Consider the following 18,590-nt stretch of genomic DNA (forward strand, 5'->3'; position numbering starts at 1 on the left):
CCAAGGGGAGCATTTAGCCCAGACTGCCAGCTCATTTCCCCACCTTCCACCACCCCACCTAACCATTCCCTTTCCCAATGAGATTCTGTTAACCAGATCTGTCTAGAAGCAGCTCCATTTTCCAATGCACTGTGTCAGATAGCTGCAGCGGAGTACCCATCTGGCTCATCTGTGGCTCACCAGTAAATAGTTCAGGCCTTGCATGGGCCTCGTGGTCCCACCACTGATATTGTGCCTACTTTGGACTGATTAGAAAGCCTCCCCGAATCGGTGTATTGGTAGTCCTTCGATCTATTGGGAGTGTTTTTGGTTAATATTTAGGGTGTAACATTAAGAGTTTAGAAATTCTTGTGGCCTGAGAGATCTTGGTAGTTGCATTTTGTTGATGCTGGACCGGGGTGAGGATGGTGGGTGGAGACAGGATTTGGAATGCCCCGAAGCCAGCAAAGTCCTGCTGCTTATCAGCCCCATAAAACAACCATACCTATTATGGTCAGGAATAAGGGGAAAGCTACATTTGGCTGTAAAAAATTTACAGCCTTGAAACTAATATCAACTCTTTGGTTTAGCAAACTGGCTAACACCATGTCTTTATATTTTTGTTCATCTTCAAAAAAGAATTGAGTTCTTTATGGACAAGGTTGACATGCTTTCTCAGGACTTGATTTGATACCAAACCTCATCTTGTCTTCCATTGAAACCACTGCTATGGAGATCCTCAGAGCAGCCACTGATGTTGTAGCAAGATCTGTAGCACTTTGATTGTGGCACTGATCTCCCTCCAGATTACCAGGGCCATCAGATACTTCCAGGCACTTGCTGATAATTTCCAGAGTCTTGTGAAGAGACAAATTTGTAATGGCGTTGGCAAGAGGGCACTTACCTCCATGTTGCAGGTTTGGGCAAGATCTTGCTCCAGGCAATAATTCCCTGGAATTGGGATGCTCCATTGTCATGCTATAACTTTGGGAGACTCAGACTATCTTCTTTCCTGGGCACTTGGAGCAGTCTCACATATATATTTGGCTTTCTTCCTGACTAGAGGAATCTTGTAATATATTTGTCAAACTCTTGAAACTGCTACTATGGGATGCAAAAGTAGAGCTTCCAGAGCATGTAGGAGAGATGGAAGAGCACATTCCTCTTTAAGATTTAAAAAATGTTTCCACCCAGATAACTCCAGGCTATGTAATAGAATGCCTTCCTTTCCAAACATTAGCCAACTGCAAAAGGAAAATACTGCAGCTGCTGGAAATCTCAGATAAAAACAGTAAATACTGGAAACACTCAGCAGGCCAGGCAGCGTCTGTGAAGAGTTAACACTTCAGGTCAATAAACTTTCATCAGAACTGGGAAAAGTTTGAAACATCATAGGTTTTAAGCACTTGAAAGGGTTCCGGGAGGGCTGGGGGTGGGGGGGGAGAATAAAAGGGAAAGTCTATGATAGGGTGAAAGACAAAGGAGATTAAATGAGAAAAGAGTTGGTGGTGCAGGGCCAAAGGGTGTGAAAATGGGCCAACATGCTGAAGTGCTCCAACCAATATTTTTTAACTTTAAAGTTAAAAGAAAGCCCAATGCAGCCAGTGGACTGTTGTGGAGGGACGTCTGTGGCTGGAGCTGAAACCAGGTAGGCAGGGAGGGTGCCTAAATAGGCAGGATGGAGTGTTGGTCTGCCGCTCCACCCTGCCTTGTTCTCTGACACCGTGGGAATCTGGAGGTCAGTGGGAAAATTCCAGTTTGCCTCCTAAAATAGGCCCTTAATTAGCTGAATCAGTTACCCACCGCTTGCAGGAGGTTGGCACTATCCCCCACTCACTCACCCCAATTCTGCCTCTGGGAAAATGGCTCAGAGCCAGAATGGAGTTCTGCACCCCCCGCTTCTGTACCCACCCTCATTGGGGCCTAAAAATTGTACCCTTAATATCTCCTGTCATCCACCCCATCACAAACCTTCACTTTTGATCTTTTCCCACCCTCCCCCTTTTCACTTGCTTAAAACCTATTAAACCTCGTTTTTCCCAGTTCTGATGAAAGGTCATTGACCTGAAAAGTGAAACATTGAGCTGGATCTTTGTTTTGGGGTCATGTCACCGTTGCAGAAATCAAATGGGTCTTGGCATGATACCAAGTTGGAAATAGTCACTTGACATAATTTTCAAAGGAATGGCTAATTAATTGCTGGTGGACATGCTCACTATCTAATTGAGGATGGAGAACGGGCTCCAGAACTGGAGAGCCAGTAGGAGACACTCTGGCATTGAAGGAGCTGCCAATGCAGATAAGGGAGAGAGAGGGAACCTCGAGATCGAGCCATCCCCCTTTTATTGAGGCCACCTCTCAGCATGTTTTACAAACTTGTAAAAAAGAAGTGGCAACAGCTACAGAGCCACCATTGTAGAGAGAAAATCCTGCAACAGGGCATCCGGCCTTCACACCTGTGGCCATGTAGATATGGCAGGAGCTTCAAATTAATCCTGCCCTCAATCCACCACTGGGAGACCACTCCCCCAGGCTTTTGCCAGGCTCTGGATACTGTAGGAGGTCCACAGGTCAACTGGAATTTTTCATTCGGCCTCTGATCATAGGCTTTAATAGACCTTTTACTCATGTTAACAAGCTACACGCAGTTTGCAGATAGCTGTCATCACTCTGCCCTCCCCTCTCCTGTCCTGCCTCCTTAGAAATGCCTTGGAGGCCGGAAAACAGGCATGTAAGTCACACCATCATAATTCCACCAGAAGAGGTGTGGTTCTTGTGTTAGGTCATCAGAATACCCATTTTGGTAATGTCCCAGTTGTTTGTAGACAATGATGAGCAGAGTGTTGGCTCATTAATGCATCCAATCTGCCCTGTTTTCTTCCCACCATTGTCCATCCCCCATCCCTCTCTGAAGCCTGTGGCTTTTTGAGCCTGTGCAAGTTCATTTCTTTGTTTAAAACACTGCACTTTTACAAAACTTGTTCCCAAGTCACTCCACAATGAAATAAAGTAATCAAGTATCTGAAAATATGACACTGATGATTATCAATTCCAAGAGCAACAATTGTAGAGCCATTCTGTCATTTCTCCCTGCAGCAAGAATACAGAGTTCAGATGGAGGTCATGTTTGCTCTCTTTTAAACTTGCAGCTAATACTCCACCTCCCACAGCAACAGAACAACAAGATCAAATGTATGATTAAATAAGTGAAAGTGCTGACCACAATGTTCCACCTTTTTGTTCAACCACCAAAATGTTCTGGAAGCACTCACTTTACCAATCTTAAAACCTGCCCAGCAACTTTGGAACATGCCCATTTCCAGTTTTAACAATGGAAAATGCTTCAGCTTTAACTACATTGAAAAGCTGGTTATTCACAGCTCTTGGATAGGATCTTTCAAAATGAAGTTCCTTTATTGAAAGTTATAATGAGCATGATGTGTGTGGTGTCACTCAGATGCCATAATTATGTGTATGTTTTTGATCATTCATGAACATGTACTTACAGCTAATATAACATGAGATGCCAATAACAAAAAATAATCTTCTTTCTAATACAGTACTACACAGTAATTTAAAAAGGAACTAATGAGACTTTTCTTACCTTTGGTATCCTCCTGGACCGCCGTGAAGACAGCAGCTCACTGGTGGTGCTCATGCTGTCATCATTGAAGCTGGTGGGGGAAGAGGGCACACTAAGGTGGGACAGAAGCAACACATCATCATGGCTGTGTCTTTTGGACAGTCGTGGTAGTCTAAGGGTCTTCCTGTCTATGGTACTACTCAGACGTAATGACAGACTGCTGGGTTTCGGAGGCAGCTTTGGAAGATAAGTCATTGACCAGGTTAAAGTTAAGTAGTGCAGTGTGAATAAAGTGTATAACAGTTATGTATCATTTCATGATCTATCTAGCTTTTGAACCAGATGCTCTTGAAACACTCAGTACTTTCTGCTTCAACCTTCTGACCACATTTTGCATGGACAACAAAAATGCCCCCCCACCCCCACCCCCGTGCATACTTCTAGGCTAATTAATTGCAGACTTGAGAATGAGTGCACATTCTAATCTAAACTAAGTAAATTCATATTGGTTTGGATATAGACATTAAATAGCCAAGGTGAAGTAGTGGAGAAGAAAACCGAAGCTAGTGAAGAATGAGCCTGAACTTAACATTGAGCTTCTTGAGGGATAAATAATGCACTTGACATCTGCTGTAATGAGTGTAAACCTGTGGATTATTCCTTTCTGCCTGATCTGCTCTAAGTTATTTCCATAATTCGCCTATTAACGGTGTCAGTCCCATCACAGAGCAGAATACGATTTTGTGACTTCCCTGGCATTTGTTCACCTTGAGCTTATTTAGTTACTGTACAAAACAAATGCAGATGCGCAGGACACTTACTGAAACCTGCTGGTGGGTCCTGTATCTCGGGGATCAATATCCACATTCTTAGTTGTAATACTGTACGCATTTGATGTGCATCCAATTTACTTGGCAAATGTGATGGGTACACATGGGCTTTGCCTCAGAATATGTGTTATGAGAATTGAGTTCCAGCAGCAATGAATGTACTGCTGGTCCACTATAAAAAATTCTTTCTATGATTTATAGTTTTGTTTTTCTTTTTTGCCTTTTGTAGTACATTTTTTTCACATTTTCCACTTTCCATCCAGGCTTCATTGCACAAGGAAATAAATTGTCCACAAGGAAAGTTAAGAAGTAACCCCTTATGGAGTAAGCCTACACTTCCTTATCAGTGTCTGTCAAAAACGGTGGATCGCAATATTCAGTACTTGGAGATGCCTTCCTCAGTCACTTGTGAACTGCCCCACCTACAAAAAAGATAACTGGCAGGATTTTACGGCCCTGTTTCAGAGTAGATGGAGCCGTAAAATGCAGCGAGACATTTAAACTTCATTGGCTTCAGCGGGAACGTAAAATCCTACTGCTGTAAAATTTTGCCCAACATGTTTGTTCTAAGCTTACTCTCGAAGAAATTAACATGTAAGTCAGTTCACTTACTGGGTAAGAAATTAGTTATGTTAAGAGATTAGAGTGACCTGAGCTGTAACGAACAGCAACAGGTGTGTAACGGAAGAACCAGATACCAATAATTTTTCAGTCTACGATTATATTTTCAAAATACATAAAATTATAGGAATAACTGTAACGGGTATTATTCAAGAACTGCACAGTTTCAACTCTTCCAGTTCAATGTAGTTCAAAAGATTCCAGTCATATCACAAAGACTAGGCACTTTGATTAAAATGGCTTATTTTTTGTTGAAACCCATTTTCAATTGTACTAATCAAACAACACCAAGTGACCATTCAAATATATCAAGGGGTTATTTTTAAAGCAAAAATGTTTCTGAAAAATTATGTTTTAAAAAGCTGCCTGATTATGTTAATTCATGGCAGGTTTTGTAATATAGAAATGAATTAAGTGGAAACTTGATTAAATACAACGTAGGAAAAGTAGCAAAATTTTGAGTGCAGAATCACAGAATCACACAATGCAGAAGAGGCCCTTCAGCCCATCGAGTCTGCACTGACATGTGAGAAACACCTGACCTACCCACCTAATCCTATTTACCAGCACTTGGCCCATAGCCTTGAATGTTATGACATGCCAAGTACTCATCCAGGTACTTTTTAAAGGATGTGAGGCAACCCGCCTCCACCACCCTCCCAGGCAGCGCATTCCAGACTGTCACCACCCTCTGGGTAAAAATGTTTTTCCTCACAACCCTCCTAAACCTCCTGCCCCTCACCTTGAACGTGTGTCCCCTCGTGACTGACCCTTCAACTAAGGGGAACAGCTGCCCCCTATCCACCCTGTCCATAATCTTGTACACCTCGATCAGGTCACCCCTCAGTCTTCTCTGCTCCAACGAGAACAACCCAAGTCTATCCAACCTCTCTTCATAACTTAAATGTTTCATCCCAGGCAACATCCTGGTGAATCTCCTCTGCAACCCCTCCAGTGCAATTACATCCTTCCTATAATGTGGCGACTAGAACTGCACACATTACTCCAGCTGTGGCCTCACCAAGGTTCTATACAATTCCAACACGACCTCCCTACTTTTGTAATCTATGCCTCGATTGATAAAGGCAAGTGCCCCATATGCCTTTTTCACCACCCTACTAACATGCCCCTCTGCCTTCAGAGATCTATGGACACACACGCTAAGGTCCCTTTGTTCCTCAGAACTTCCTAGTGCCATGCCGTTCATTGAATACTTCCTTGTCAAATTACTCCTTCCAAAGTGTATCACCTCACACTTTTCAGGATTAAATTCCATCTGCCACTTATCTGCCCATTTGACCATCCCGTCTATATCTTCCAGTAGCCCAAGACACTCAACCTCACTGTTAACCATCCGGCCAATCTTTGTATCATCCGCAAACTTACTAATCTTACCCCCCACATAGTCATCTAGGTCATTTATATAAATGACAAATAATAGGGGACCGAGCACAGATCCCTGTGATATGCCACTGGAGCACTGGACTTTTAAAGATTGGTGACATGATTCTGTGTTTTGATTTAAATTTAGTAGAGTAGCATGAGTTTTCACACAGATTTTAATAAAATTACTATCATTATTTTTGAGAGCTCTGATCACTGTGCACAATTTACTGTAAAAGGTTTGTGATTTTACTAGAAAGTCAGACCGGAGGAAATTTTCGTAAACTATTTGATAAATTTTCAATGTCACTCCACACAGTCACAACAGTGTTTCCCCATTTGTGGCCATTTGGGAATAAGGTTGCCAATCTTTTGTGCAAATACTTTCAAAAACTCTCCCCAGCACAGTATGATAGTAATCACAAAAACAAATGCAAAATAGTGTCTCAGTAGAGGAAATATATCAAGCTGGAATCTTCCGTAATTATACCTCACTCCCATAATTCTAAGCCTCTGCTTGGTCCTCTGCCATTAATAGGCAGAACAGTAGTACACCCAATGGGAAGGTTTCCCCAGCTGAGGTCTGAAAAATTTCAGGCTCACTGAGACTGACAACTCTTTAGTTATGTACAATACAGGAAATATATATTTTCTTATGTTTCTTTTTAGATAGCTCCAGGAATCTCAGTTCACTAATATCAGGTAACCTTGGACCTTGCTGCACCCGAAATGCTTGGCCATAAATCTACAACAGCACGTTACTAGTGTTACGCCAAGAAATGGGCTAACCTTTTGCATTGAGAATGGGGCTACAAATGAATGCAGGGAGTTTTAGACCTAACTCAGGAGCTGCAAATAATGAGGAAGTTTGAACATAACAGTTAATTGTAAAACTGGCATCTATTGATTATGTGCAAATTTCCTTGGAAATAAAGTATGAAACTCCACTCTTATGCTGGAGTTCCACCAAAACTACCCAGGAAATTTCAGGCTAAATTTTTATATGACTGCTGGGCAAGATCTGATCTATATTGGAAACTGCTGTTACAAATATTACCTTACACTCAGTGGCATCTTGTGGTGATAGTTTCTTGGTCCATAAATTTTTTTTTTAGAACATTCAAATTTATTCCATAAATTATTTGGAAGAGTACTGTGATTGTTCTATTTAAAACATTCTGCATGACTATGTAATAATTTTAAGCTAAGCATAATGAAATCATTGAAATTGTTAAAAGAATTTCTCTGGCATGTCCTTACTTGATTCAAACCAGGTTAGCTTGGCTAGTGCAGCTGTGAGAGTTCCTTTAGAGAACCAAACTTGATATATTATACACATTATCAATGTTCACAGAGCCCGCTTCTCTGCAAGGGTATGGAAACCACACTATTACCCACTAGCTGGTCTGTGTAACCCTGCTATTATTCATATTAACTAACCTCTCAGAAGACTGTAATGGTATTTCTGGATTGATAGCAAGAAAAATATAGGTTTTTTTATGTATTTTACACATTCCCTGAATTAGAGTAGAATGTGGTGATAACTCATACCTTCCTGACGATGCAACTGATTTACTTTTCTTGCCAGAGAAAACTTGCAAGTATGACCTTTACACAGGTGGAACCAATTTCATGCTGAGACTGTGGCACAGTTTATACATGTATTGTGCTCTGTATTGCCACAAATTTACAGAAAATCATTTTTGAGACATTGATACAGACAAGTCTATATTTTGAAAGCTGCCAATACTCAAATGGATGCTTTGCATTATTACATATTTGTGGATGCATACATGGGAAGGTCAGCAAATCTGATAATGATATTCTCAAGCTAAAGATTTTATTGTATCATTTCAACTAGAATAAAAATGTTGCTACTATTATTATTACTTAATGCACATTAAAACATGAATAAAATTACTAATTGGTTCACAGAACAACAAGATGAATTTATATAGTGCTTTTAATGTAAGAGTGTAATCAGGCAAAAGTTAACTCAAGTCTGCATTTACGTTAGAGCTCTCAGGAATGTTTCAAAGCATTTTTCATAGTGAGAATCTGAATATTACACAGTGCTGATAATACAGTGCTGCATTGGATTATTTTCTTATATTATTTATTGAAATCCTGGATTGGGACTTGAACCCACAGTTATGTGGGAAAAATGTACCATTTATATAATAATTAGAACCTTAAAGGGTGACTGGTCTATTTCTTGATGAGTGAGAGCACCCTGACAGGCACTTGGGAAATTAAACCAGATTTACATTGCTGAACATATAATTCTCCAAATCTCTGAATTTCTATATCTGCAAACATCCTAAAACTGAGCTAACTTTAGAAAAAGCCGAGTCTGTTTTAACATATATGTTTTGACAAGTTAGTTTAATGTTTCATAACCTATAACTCGTGCTTTTTGGCTTAAAGTCAAAAAGCAATCAAAATCATAAAATATCACTTAACCCTGAACCGTTGTTTCTTTAATGCTTTGCACATTTATTTCATTTTCAATTTTTTAAACTCATTTTTTGTTTTTGGTAAGTTATGAAACAGCTCACATTTCCAAATCCAAATCAGCTTAGTTAGGCAGACAGTTCCCAGTTCCGTCCTCTACTCTTCTAGCCTTGTGAAAACAAACAGACCCAAAAGTATTCCTGTATAAACTGGATGAGAATTTCTGATGAATTAAACCAAGAGAATTACCTGGGGAGGTGTAGTGTACTTCCTGTCCTGAGGGGACCACATCCTGTGCAAAGAGTCTAGGGAATTCTCAGATGACAGCTGTAGCTTTCTGCCAGGGTAGCGGCCTTTCAGCTCCACATCTTCATAAGGATTTTCTTTAGGTGTATCTGTGAAGCAGTGTAAGGAAAAAACAGGCTGATTCAAAAGAGTCATGTGAATCTAAAAATATTTCCTCAGCTGGCAGACTGAATCAGACTGCTGTTTGCAGTTAATTTTTTCTCTTTTTTTTGGTGTTTTATCCAGAGCTTTGTTAAAGTATGAAGTCCTGTTTAGAAAGTGAACGAGAGAAGTAAGTCTTCACAAGTCCCGTACAATGCTTAACATAATTGGGCAGTTCTAGTGTGAGTGAACAGGATGTGATGTCACGTGGAGTATTGCTTAAGAACTGGTTTAAGAATTTTAAAAAACATTTGGTGACTCATTTTCTGACCCTAAAATTGAGCACAGTTTTATTCAGTATGTTAACACTTTGCCATTATTCCTTAGAACAGAATACTGTACTTTTTAAAAAGTCCAACATGTGTATTTGTGTTTTTAATATTGTTTCAATTAATTAATCAGTCTCACAGCAGTTGTGGAATGTTTCAGCTGGCAATAGAAAGTATTCACTCAAACCCAAAACCTCACAAAGATACAGATTTTTACATTGAGATTTTGGCCATTAAGACCTTACTTGCTCACTAAGCGAAAGCAAAAACATTTGTGTTAATTCACTTTTTCCATTTGAAAGTTCAACTTATAAAGTCCTAACAAAGCCATTAATATTGTCAGAGGAAAAACACTCATGGCTCTCTCAGAACAAATTTCAATGATTTCTGTTGCTCCTTATAGATGTTTGCCTGAACAACGAAAAGATAAAAAGCATGATTTTTTTTTCCTCTTCTCTCTTTTCTGAAGAAACAAACATTCGCTGTGCTGTTCAGAGGATACTGGGTTCAATCCAGTACATGCCAAGTTGTCCTTCATGCATAAGCCTAGACAGTCATTGACAAAATTTGATAATCTCCAAAATGGGCATTGCAGTCGTGATGTGCAATTGTCTGCGCCCGTTGTTTCTGATGAAGGAAGCACATAAACTTCATGCTGCCTGCCTAATTAAATGTTGATAGGTGGTGGAAGAGCAAGAGATGAAAGTGGAGAAAGACAGTGAAGAAGAAGAAATATCTTTCGTTCTCATACTCACAGCCACATTTCAGGTGCTGACACTATGAGTACTTTACTAGAAGAATTAGAGGCAGGATCTGCAAGTGGTGAGACACCATGCATGACTGGCCCGCTAGCCAAGATAGGTGACTAGGGCAGCACAGATATCAGCCCATCTGAGAGCAAGGTCTTGCACAAGTTCTACTGCAGACGAGTCAGATGTCAGGCTAGCCTTCAGCAGCAGGCTGATGCAGCAATGCTCAGTGCTTTGGCAAGCCTGCCAGAAAGCTTGTGGTCAATATTAAGAAGCATGAATGAGTCTTGCATCAACTTGGAACAAGGCTTTGCACAGCCCAATTTTTCCAGTGCGGAAGAGGTGTGCAACTCCTTTAGTGCACTTATGAACCCAAACATGATGAAGCATCAGATGGCCAATATCTCAGTTTCCATTGCATCATAAGTAGAAACCATGTAGTCTGGGTGTTGCAGTGGAAGCTTGGACTCAATTCATACAAGCTCAGAAAGCCACCATCATAGCTGAGGTTTTCAGTGTTCAAAGGGCCTTGCAGGGTGTCATTCTCTGTTCTCCAACACATTACTAGGATTGCTGAGGCACCTCCTTGGAGCATAAACCTACTGTCCTACCTCAGGATGACAGCATTTGTGTTCCCACCACTGTTATTCTGCCAGTCCCCAGGCTGTTGCCAGTCAGCCACTCAGTCCAGACTGCTGCTGCCAAGCCCAGGTGGAGCAGTCTGAAGTCCCAGAGCTTCTAGGCCCATAACTACTCAAAAGTCATCCTGAAAGGCAATCTCCTCCACTGAAAGTCAGAGTCTTCCACCAGCCATGCTGCAGCCACTGGGATAGAACTGCAGGAGCACAAGGGCAGGTAAAGGCACACAGAAGATAGGCACTAAAGAAACGTACAAGGGCGATTAATTTGGATGAAATATGGTGTGGTTTGATTTTGGTTTGGAATGTTTATTTTGTGGTGGCTTTTATTTTTGTATTGCGGCCAAGAGGAGGCCAGTGAGGAACAATAACTGAGGGAAGGTAAGGTCTGAGGCTACATATGAATGGGGATGTGGAGTTTCATTTACTATGAGGGCAGTTAGATGAGTCAGTCACGGACAGACCGATCAGAAAGGAGGTGTATTGGCTACCTCCCCCTCCCACTTCCTCCTCCTCCTGCACCTCGGCTGCTCACTGTAAAGCTGGGAGCATGGGCTCTGCCCTCATGATGGTGAGGTTGTGCAGCATGCAGCAGACCACCATAAATCTTGACATCCGCTCTACCGAGTACTGCAGGGCTCCTCCATCCAGGCAGCGGAAGCATTGTTCAAGTACCTCAATGGTCTGCTTGATCACCTTTTGTGTGGCATGACTTTCATTGTAAGCATGCTTCTGACATGTGTGACCTTGCACAGCAGAGGCATGAGCCATGTCATCAAAGAATAGTCTTTGTAGCACTCTATGATTTGTTGTGGTGTCTCAAATACAGCTGGCACAGCTGACTGCCACAGAGTGAAGGCATTATGACCGCTGTCAGGATACCAGACATTGACCTCCATGATAAGCTGAGTATGATCATACACCAATTGGAATTGGAGACAGTGGTATCCCTTTCAATTGTGGTACATTGCAGAATTAGCATGCAACATCCACAAAGTGACATGTGTGAGGTAATGGCACCCTACACGATGTGGATGCCTGCTATCCTCACAAAACAGCGTATTTAATCCACGTGCTTCCCTCTGACAAGAGAGAATTAAATCTATTCAGTTTTCTTGGAATATAGAGCCTCAGTATTGTCCCTTATGCAACTGTGAACAACAAAATGGAATAATCCTATCACATAAAAGTTCATGGCCACAGTCACCTCTAAGGTCAATGGCAATGTTGTCCTGCTCTGAGGTTGCATTTGTGGTGGCAGCAGGTGGCAGACTTCAATAAGTACCTCCTTAGGAAATGGAGATATCTAAAACCTTATTACTCTATGAGGTTCAGGTAGGAATATTGCTCCCTGAAAACACTGTGTGGTTATGGCCCCCTGATGAGAACCCTTCTCCCCTTGCTCCTACCCCTCTTCTAGCAGCTCATCCAGTTAGGTGTTGCCTCTGCACTTCTCACTGTCATACTGTAGTCCAAGATGGATGCATACTGCCATACCTATGTCTAGGATCAAGTAGTCTGTGCAGACACTTTGAACTCAGAACAAAATCCTTCAGCACGAGCCAGACCATTCCCAATAAATTGTAGCAAACGTAAACAACTCTGGAAACAACCAAACACTTCTACAAGTCAGCAACTAGCTTGAAAGCAGATGATGATCCCCTTAAATAGTGCTGATTGGAGGGTCCTTCCTGCTGCTGAATGCATGTTCAGCTGTGCAAGTTTAACAGAGGGCATTAGCTGCAGCAATGAGTTTCAAAATGGTGCTGTTGGCATAAAATCAGCATTACACATTGATCTTGGCGTTAAGTATATTCAGCTTGTGGGAGAGGACAGTCCAGCCCAGTGCTGTCATAGCAAACATATTTCTATAGAGTCTTTACCATAATGAAATGTCCCAAGGTGCTTCACAGGAGCGTTATGAAACAAAGTATGACACCGAACCACAAAGAGATATTAGATCAAAGCTTGATCAAAGAGGTAGGTTTTGAGAAGGTTCTTAATGGAGGAAAGTGAGTTAGATAGGCAGAGAGGTATAGGGAATGAATTCCAGAACATGGGGCCTCGGCAACTGAACACACAGCCACCAATGGTGGTGAAATTATAATTGAGAATGGACAAGAGGCCAGAATTAGAGGAGTGCATTTTTCTCAGAAGGTTTGGAGAAGATAACAGAGATATGAAGGACTGAGGCCATGGAGGGATTTGAAAACAGAGATGAAAATTTTAAAATAAAGATGGTGCTTGACTGGGAGCCAATGTAGATCAGTGAACACGGGTGATAGAGGAAGGGGACTTGCGAGTTATGGCATGGGCAGTAGTTTTCGATGACCTCAAGTTTACGGAGGGTACAATCATCCACAAACATCCACATAATCACACCCACCAGCATGTAATTAATGGAAGGCATTAAAGGACAAGAATTTACACTTATTTCCAGTCCAGCAAAAGGTGCTCTTAAGTCCAATTGTGGTACACAAACCACCACCCCAACTGAAGTCAGATGACTCAGCAATATAAATTAGCACGCGAAGTGCTCTGAGACGGACCATGAACCTGTGGAGAAACAGTGAACTAGATGAACTATTTGCAAGTAACATAAACTTGACTGTTTACAAGAAAGCAAATTGATTCAAGGAATATTACTAAACCATTGGGGAGCAGGTCAATCACCAATAACTCAACAACTTAGATTTATATTGTGCTTAAATGAAGCATCCCATGTGCTTCACAGGAGCATTGGAAAACAAAATATGACATTGAGCCACATAATGAGATATTAGGTCCAACGACCAAAAGCTTCATCAAAGAAGTAGGTCTTAAGGAGTGTCTTAAAGGAGGAAAGTAAGGTAGAAAGGTCGAGAGGTCTAAGGGGGAAACTCCAGAGATTAGAACCTGGGAAACTGAAGTTACAGCCACTAATGATGGAGTGATTAAAATTAGGGATGCACAAAAGGCCAGAATTAAAGGAGCACAGACATCTCAGAGGGTTGTGGGCTGGAGAATATTACAGAGCTGGGAGGGGCAAGGCCATGGAGGAATTTGAAAACAAGGATGAAAATTCTAAACTGGAGTCACTGCTTAACCAGAATCTAATGTAGTTCAGCAAACACAGGGGTAATAGGGGAATGGAACTTGTTGCGAGTTAAGACAATTAGAGAAAAATAGTAGTTTAAAAGAAGTGTTGAGTTACTCCACTTTGTTCATGCTTGCATTTGTCTGGCTGGTTAGAAATGAGCACTTTGCAGATCTACAGACCCAAAATAACCAAAAAGAAATTTTGCTGTTTTTTTTAAACTGAACCCTTTATAGGATCTTTCTAGGAAATCACGGATTACAATGGTTGGCACGATTCTCTGTAGAAATACATGATTTTGCATATTACCAGGGGAAGTTAGAGAGTTCAATGGTCATTTTGAAAAGAGCTTGTAGAGTGAGGGAAAAAATGAAGAGAAGAGCGAAAGATGACTAAATGGAAAGAAAATGGACAACAGAAAACAAAGAAATCATGGCATAATACGAGGCACATCAAAATGAAGGATTCATAATCTACTGAATCCTATGTTATAATTTTAAATCCAGAATGTTTCTGTTCTTTTCTCTGCTTAAGAGAGGGGAAAAAATTAGCATGCCATTGATTCCTTTATGGCTGTGCTTTTATGTCTTTGACACATCATAGCATGGACTTCTTTCTTTCTGTCACAACACATAGGAGGGTAGATTTTAACTTTGGGCAGACTCCGGGGAGGGGGAAGAAAGGGGAAGTAGAAGGAACAGCCTGCTCAAAGTTCTTGCAGACAAGCCTGAGCCATTTTGACAGCTGAATCTCATATCCATAGTGAGTTGCAAGTGTTGATAGGCAGTCCATAAGTCGATGGGAGTCTAACGGCTCCATCATGGAGCTGAGCTGGAAGGGGAGCCAAAGGATAGGGGGAAGTGAAGTGTTGGATTGGGGCTATGGACAGGCTGGCAACAGAAGATTTTTCAGGGCTAGGAGCAATATTTGTGTTTCAGTTGGCTGACCAAAAGCTTAGTCCAGGAGGTGGGTTTTCAGGAAGATAGTAAATGAGGAGAGGAAAAGTCAGGGGGGGGTTTAGGGAGCAAATTCTAGAGTGCAGGACCTAGACACTGAAGGCTCAATGGCCAATGCTAGAACAGAGAAAGGGGGATCCACAGGAGATCAAAGTCAAAGAAGTGGAGTTGGTGGGTGGTGTTGTAGGACTGAGGAAAGTTACAAAGACTGCAGGACAGGATGGGCTAACGGAAATGAAAAAGGAATTAGAAGTTATAATTTCCAGTATATTGCTTGGATTGAGCTCAACAAAATATTGAAGAACTGTGAACAGTCCAGATTATATTGCAGTTCAGAGCAGCAGATGCAACTGTTGGTTTATATCTCCTGTAAAGGGATAGTAAAGTCTGTAAATATTGAAAATGTACAATGCATCATTGTTTCTATTCACTTATGCATTTACTATTCAATTATATGTTTGGCAATTAATAACCCAAGCCAGAGATTAGTTAAATATTTATTCTACTGCTTCCTGGTGAGGAAGATTATGTGAAGGCACTTCATGATTTTCTATTGTGATTGGACGAGGAAATACTTTTGGAGTGTGATAGCAACCAAGGAATTGGCTGGAAATTCACTCCAGATAGTAGGCGGTTAAATCAAAGAAATGAAAATTGGGAAGTTTCTATAAAGGGTGGCCAATCTGCAATGCCAGTTTTAGGCTCAGGTTGCAGGTGGAAATCTAGCCCAATATGCCTTTCATCAATCCCAAAAGCTCACCAATATGATTTTTTAAAATATAAATTAGTCATAGTTATTACCGCCCAGAAAAATTGACAGTTTATGTCCAATTTTGTACTGCGGTCTCGTGACTAATACAAAATTGGATTGACATAACTGTAAATTTCATCATGGTTCCACTGTGGAATTTTGCTGCATTAGAGAGACCATGCTTATTCCATCAGCCTGGGCCAGATTCAAATTCAAGTCAGAGGTCAAAGGACACTATATCACTGTAGCATCTAGGCCCATATATTAGCTACCAAGGTGGACGGCTCGATTCGAGAAATTTCCTGACTTGCTGGTTCCATCTCAGTGAAAATTGCAGCAACAAACACAATTTTTTGTCTGGTGTTGGGGGGATCAGGATTTGGGGGTGCAAGTTGGCTGTGAGCCCAGAACAATAAAAGCATTGGCTCAGTAGGGGGATCTGTTTTAACAACTGAAGTGAATTGTTGATTTTGCTTGATTGATCTCTTTAAATGGTTATAATGTTTCTTCTGTGATCTCTTTTGTCAATGTCTCAATTTTATTTGAACATAATTAAGAGATGTGAAGTGTTTGAAGCCTCTGTTATTGATACTTTAATGGTCTGTCTGATTGATATTTCTATAGGGTTGTAGGAACAGCAGTTGTTTTTTTTTCAAAAAGAGATTTTTGAGGGGTATATTTTTTCTCAGTAGTTCCACACTTGCCATTGGATCATTGGTTTACATAGTGAATGCTGGGTGAATGGGCATGGAAGGGGCATGGGTTGGCATGGACACTATGAGGGGCTATGGGGAGTGACTGAGAGGCATGAGTTAACATGGGGGGGGGGGGGGGGTGCATGGAAGGGGCATGGGGAGACCTGTTTGAACTTTTCATTCAAAAGGTTCCCGAATCCAGACTATGGTTCATAACTCCTCTGAGCGGTTGTGCACCACGAGTGATGAAGAAGCTGGTTCAATTCCATGAAAATTGCAGGGGGCTAGAAGATGCCTACCCCCACAAGTGGCCCCCCACAATAGACAGGCCGGGAGTTCAGGGTACAGGCCAGCTATTGACATCCTCATCCCCCACCAGCAAAAATTCAGGGCACCGGGAATGGGGGCAAGAATCCCGGAATCATGTTCCCTTTCTGCCATTATTAAATGGCTCTGGAGTCATTCCAACTCTACGGGAGGAATTTTCCCATCCCATCTGTGGCAGGTTTCATGGCAGGTGGGAACAGAGAATCCAGCAGCATGCAAAAAGTCGAAATCTGGCGTAAAAACAGGTTACAATTCTCCCGATGGTGGGTTAATGACAGGGCAGTTATCCCGCGACTAGTGGCATGAACGCCATTTTGCATTCATTAACATGTCATGAATGCTCATTAAAACAGCTGCTCGCCTTCCAATCTTACATCATGCCAGCAGGAAATCACGTCGGCCTCAAACCCGTTTGAAAAGGGATGGCGTGCACAAGTCGGACCTCAGTTCACTCGTTACTTCAAGGTGAGTGGAACATACATAGCCTACCTGCCAAAGCACAGCGCCGGTCTTGTTGCGACGAACGCCACACACTGCTGGGGCTGTAGGGTGGGTCTTCTCCTGCTCTTTGCCTGCATCATCGCGATGAACACCACTGTGCTGTGGTTCTCATGCAGGCCTCCACTTTCAGAAACACTTCAACCGGGGCTGGGCTGCGAGGTGAGGGTGGGGGTGACAAATATAAGGTGGGCACTGGGGAGGGAAGGCTGTGGAATGGCAGTGAGGGGGAAGAGCGAATACTAGTGGGCCTTTCTGGGGTGACCCTCTAACTTGTTGTTGCTGCAAGAGTGAACAAGAGTCTGCTTAGAAACAAAGGGGGAAGACTTCTTTACGATGAAAGCCGCTGAAAGCCAATGACTTCATTAGCACTGATAAAAGGTTACTCAGAACTCAGTGGCTTCACATCACTGTCGCTGCATCTCAGGAGTAACACACAGAAATTTAGAATTTGGGAACGCAGGCAATAATGAAGGAGACATAGTTGCATCATATATGGCATTACATCAACAAAGGCCTGTCACATGTTCACCAGATGTGACACTCCTAATGGGCCAAAGTACATCCACTCATTGGCCATGAGCAACTGATTGGTCATTGCTATGACACATCAGAGACTGGAGCACAGAGCTAGGTTGAGTCATTCATCACAATTAAACTTTAGCATCCCACACAGGGCTAAAGATGTTACATATCTGCGGTGCCATCTTGGTCACCTTGATGTGTGTGCTATTGTCTTAGGAACAAGCCAATATCAGCCATCATGCAAGTAGGGCAGGAAAAACTATGGACCCTTACAATTTCCATACATTTCATCTGGGCTTCACTTTCTTGCCCCTCGAAAAATTAATGTCTTCAATGTTCCCTTTCAGAGAGAAGGCAAATGCACATATAGATCCAGGGCTCAATGCTGCCTTTGTCAGGGTCCTACTGCAATGGAGGAGGCGAAGGAGGGAGAGGTGCCTCCGCACGCAGCTTCAGCAACAGGAACATGGTCAAGCGGAGCCAGAGCATGAACAGGAGGGTCAGGAGGAGAGACCCAGACAACGGAGGCGATTGGCCAGACCTAGGGTTTATCATAGAAAAGTCTCCTATTTACAGATGATTGACAGGCAATGCCATGCACGTCTCCTGAGATTTTTGAGGGGTCATTACATCTGCAGGGATGGCTGCTTGAGGATAAGGGGTACCACTGAAACGCTGGCTGATGACACTGGAGTGCTGCTTTCAGAGTTGTTCTGAGGAGAGGTACAATGCTGCTCACAGCTCCACACACTCCCTTATAGAGCAGATCATAGGCATTCTAAAGATGTACTCTAGATGCTTGCACTGTT

At 42.1% G+C, this 18,590-nt stretch overlaps 1 protein-coding gene across 3 annotated transcripts in view; it reads right to left on the reverse strand.

The window, feature by feature from the left end:
* Positions 1-18,590, reverse strand: part of dennd2b (DENN domain containing 2B) — a 521,499-nt gene that overhangs the window by 132,341 nt on the left and 370,568 nt on the right. For all 3 annotated transcript variants that reach the window (XM_041196869.1, XM_041196870.1, XM_041196868.1), the window contains 2 exons: positions 9,100-9,245; positions 3,584-3,799 (listed from right to left, as the gene is read on the reverse strand). In XM_041196869.1, coding sequence (XP_041052803.1) covers positions 3,584-3,799; positions 9,100-9,245 — 362 coding nt within the window. The remainder of the gene's footprint in view (positions 1-3,583; positions 3,800-9,099; positions 9,246-18,590) is intronic.

Source organism: Carcharodon carcharias, chromosome 10 (assembly GCF_017639515.1).
Source record: "Carcharodon carcharias isolate sCarCar2 chromosome 10, sCarCar2.pri, whole genome shotgun sequence".
Lineage (NCBI taxonomy): Eukaryota > Metazoa > Chordata > Chondrichthyes > Lamniformes > Lamnidae > Carcharodon > Carcharodon carcharias.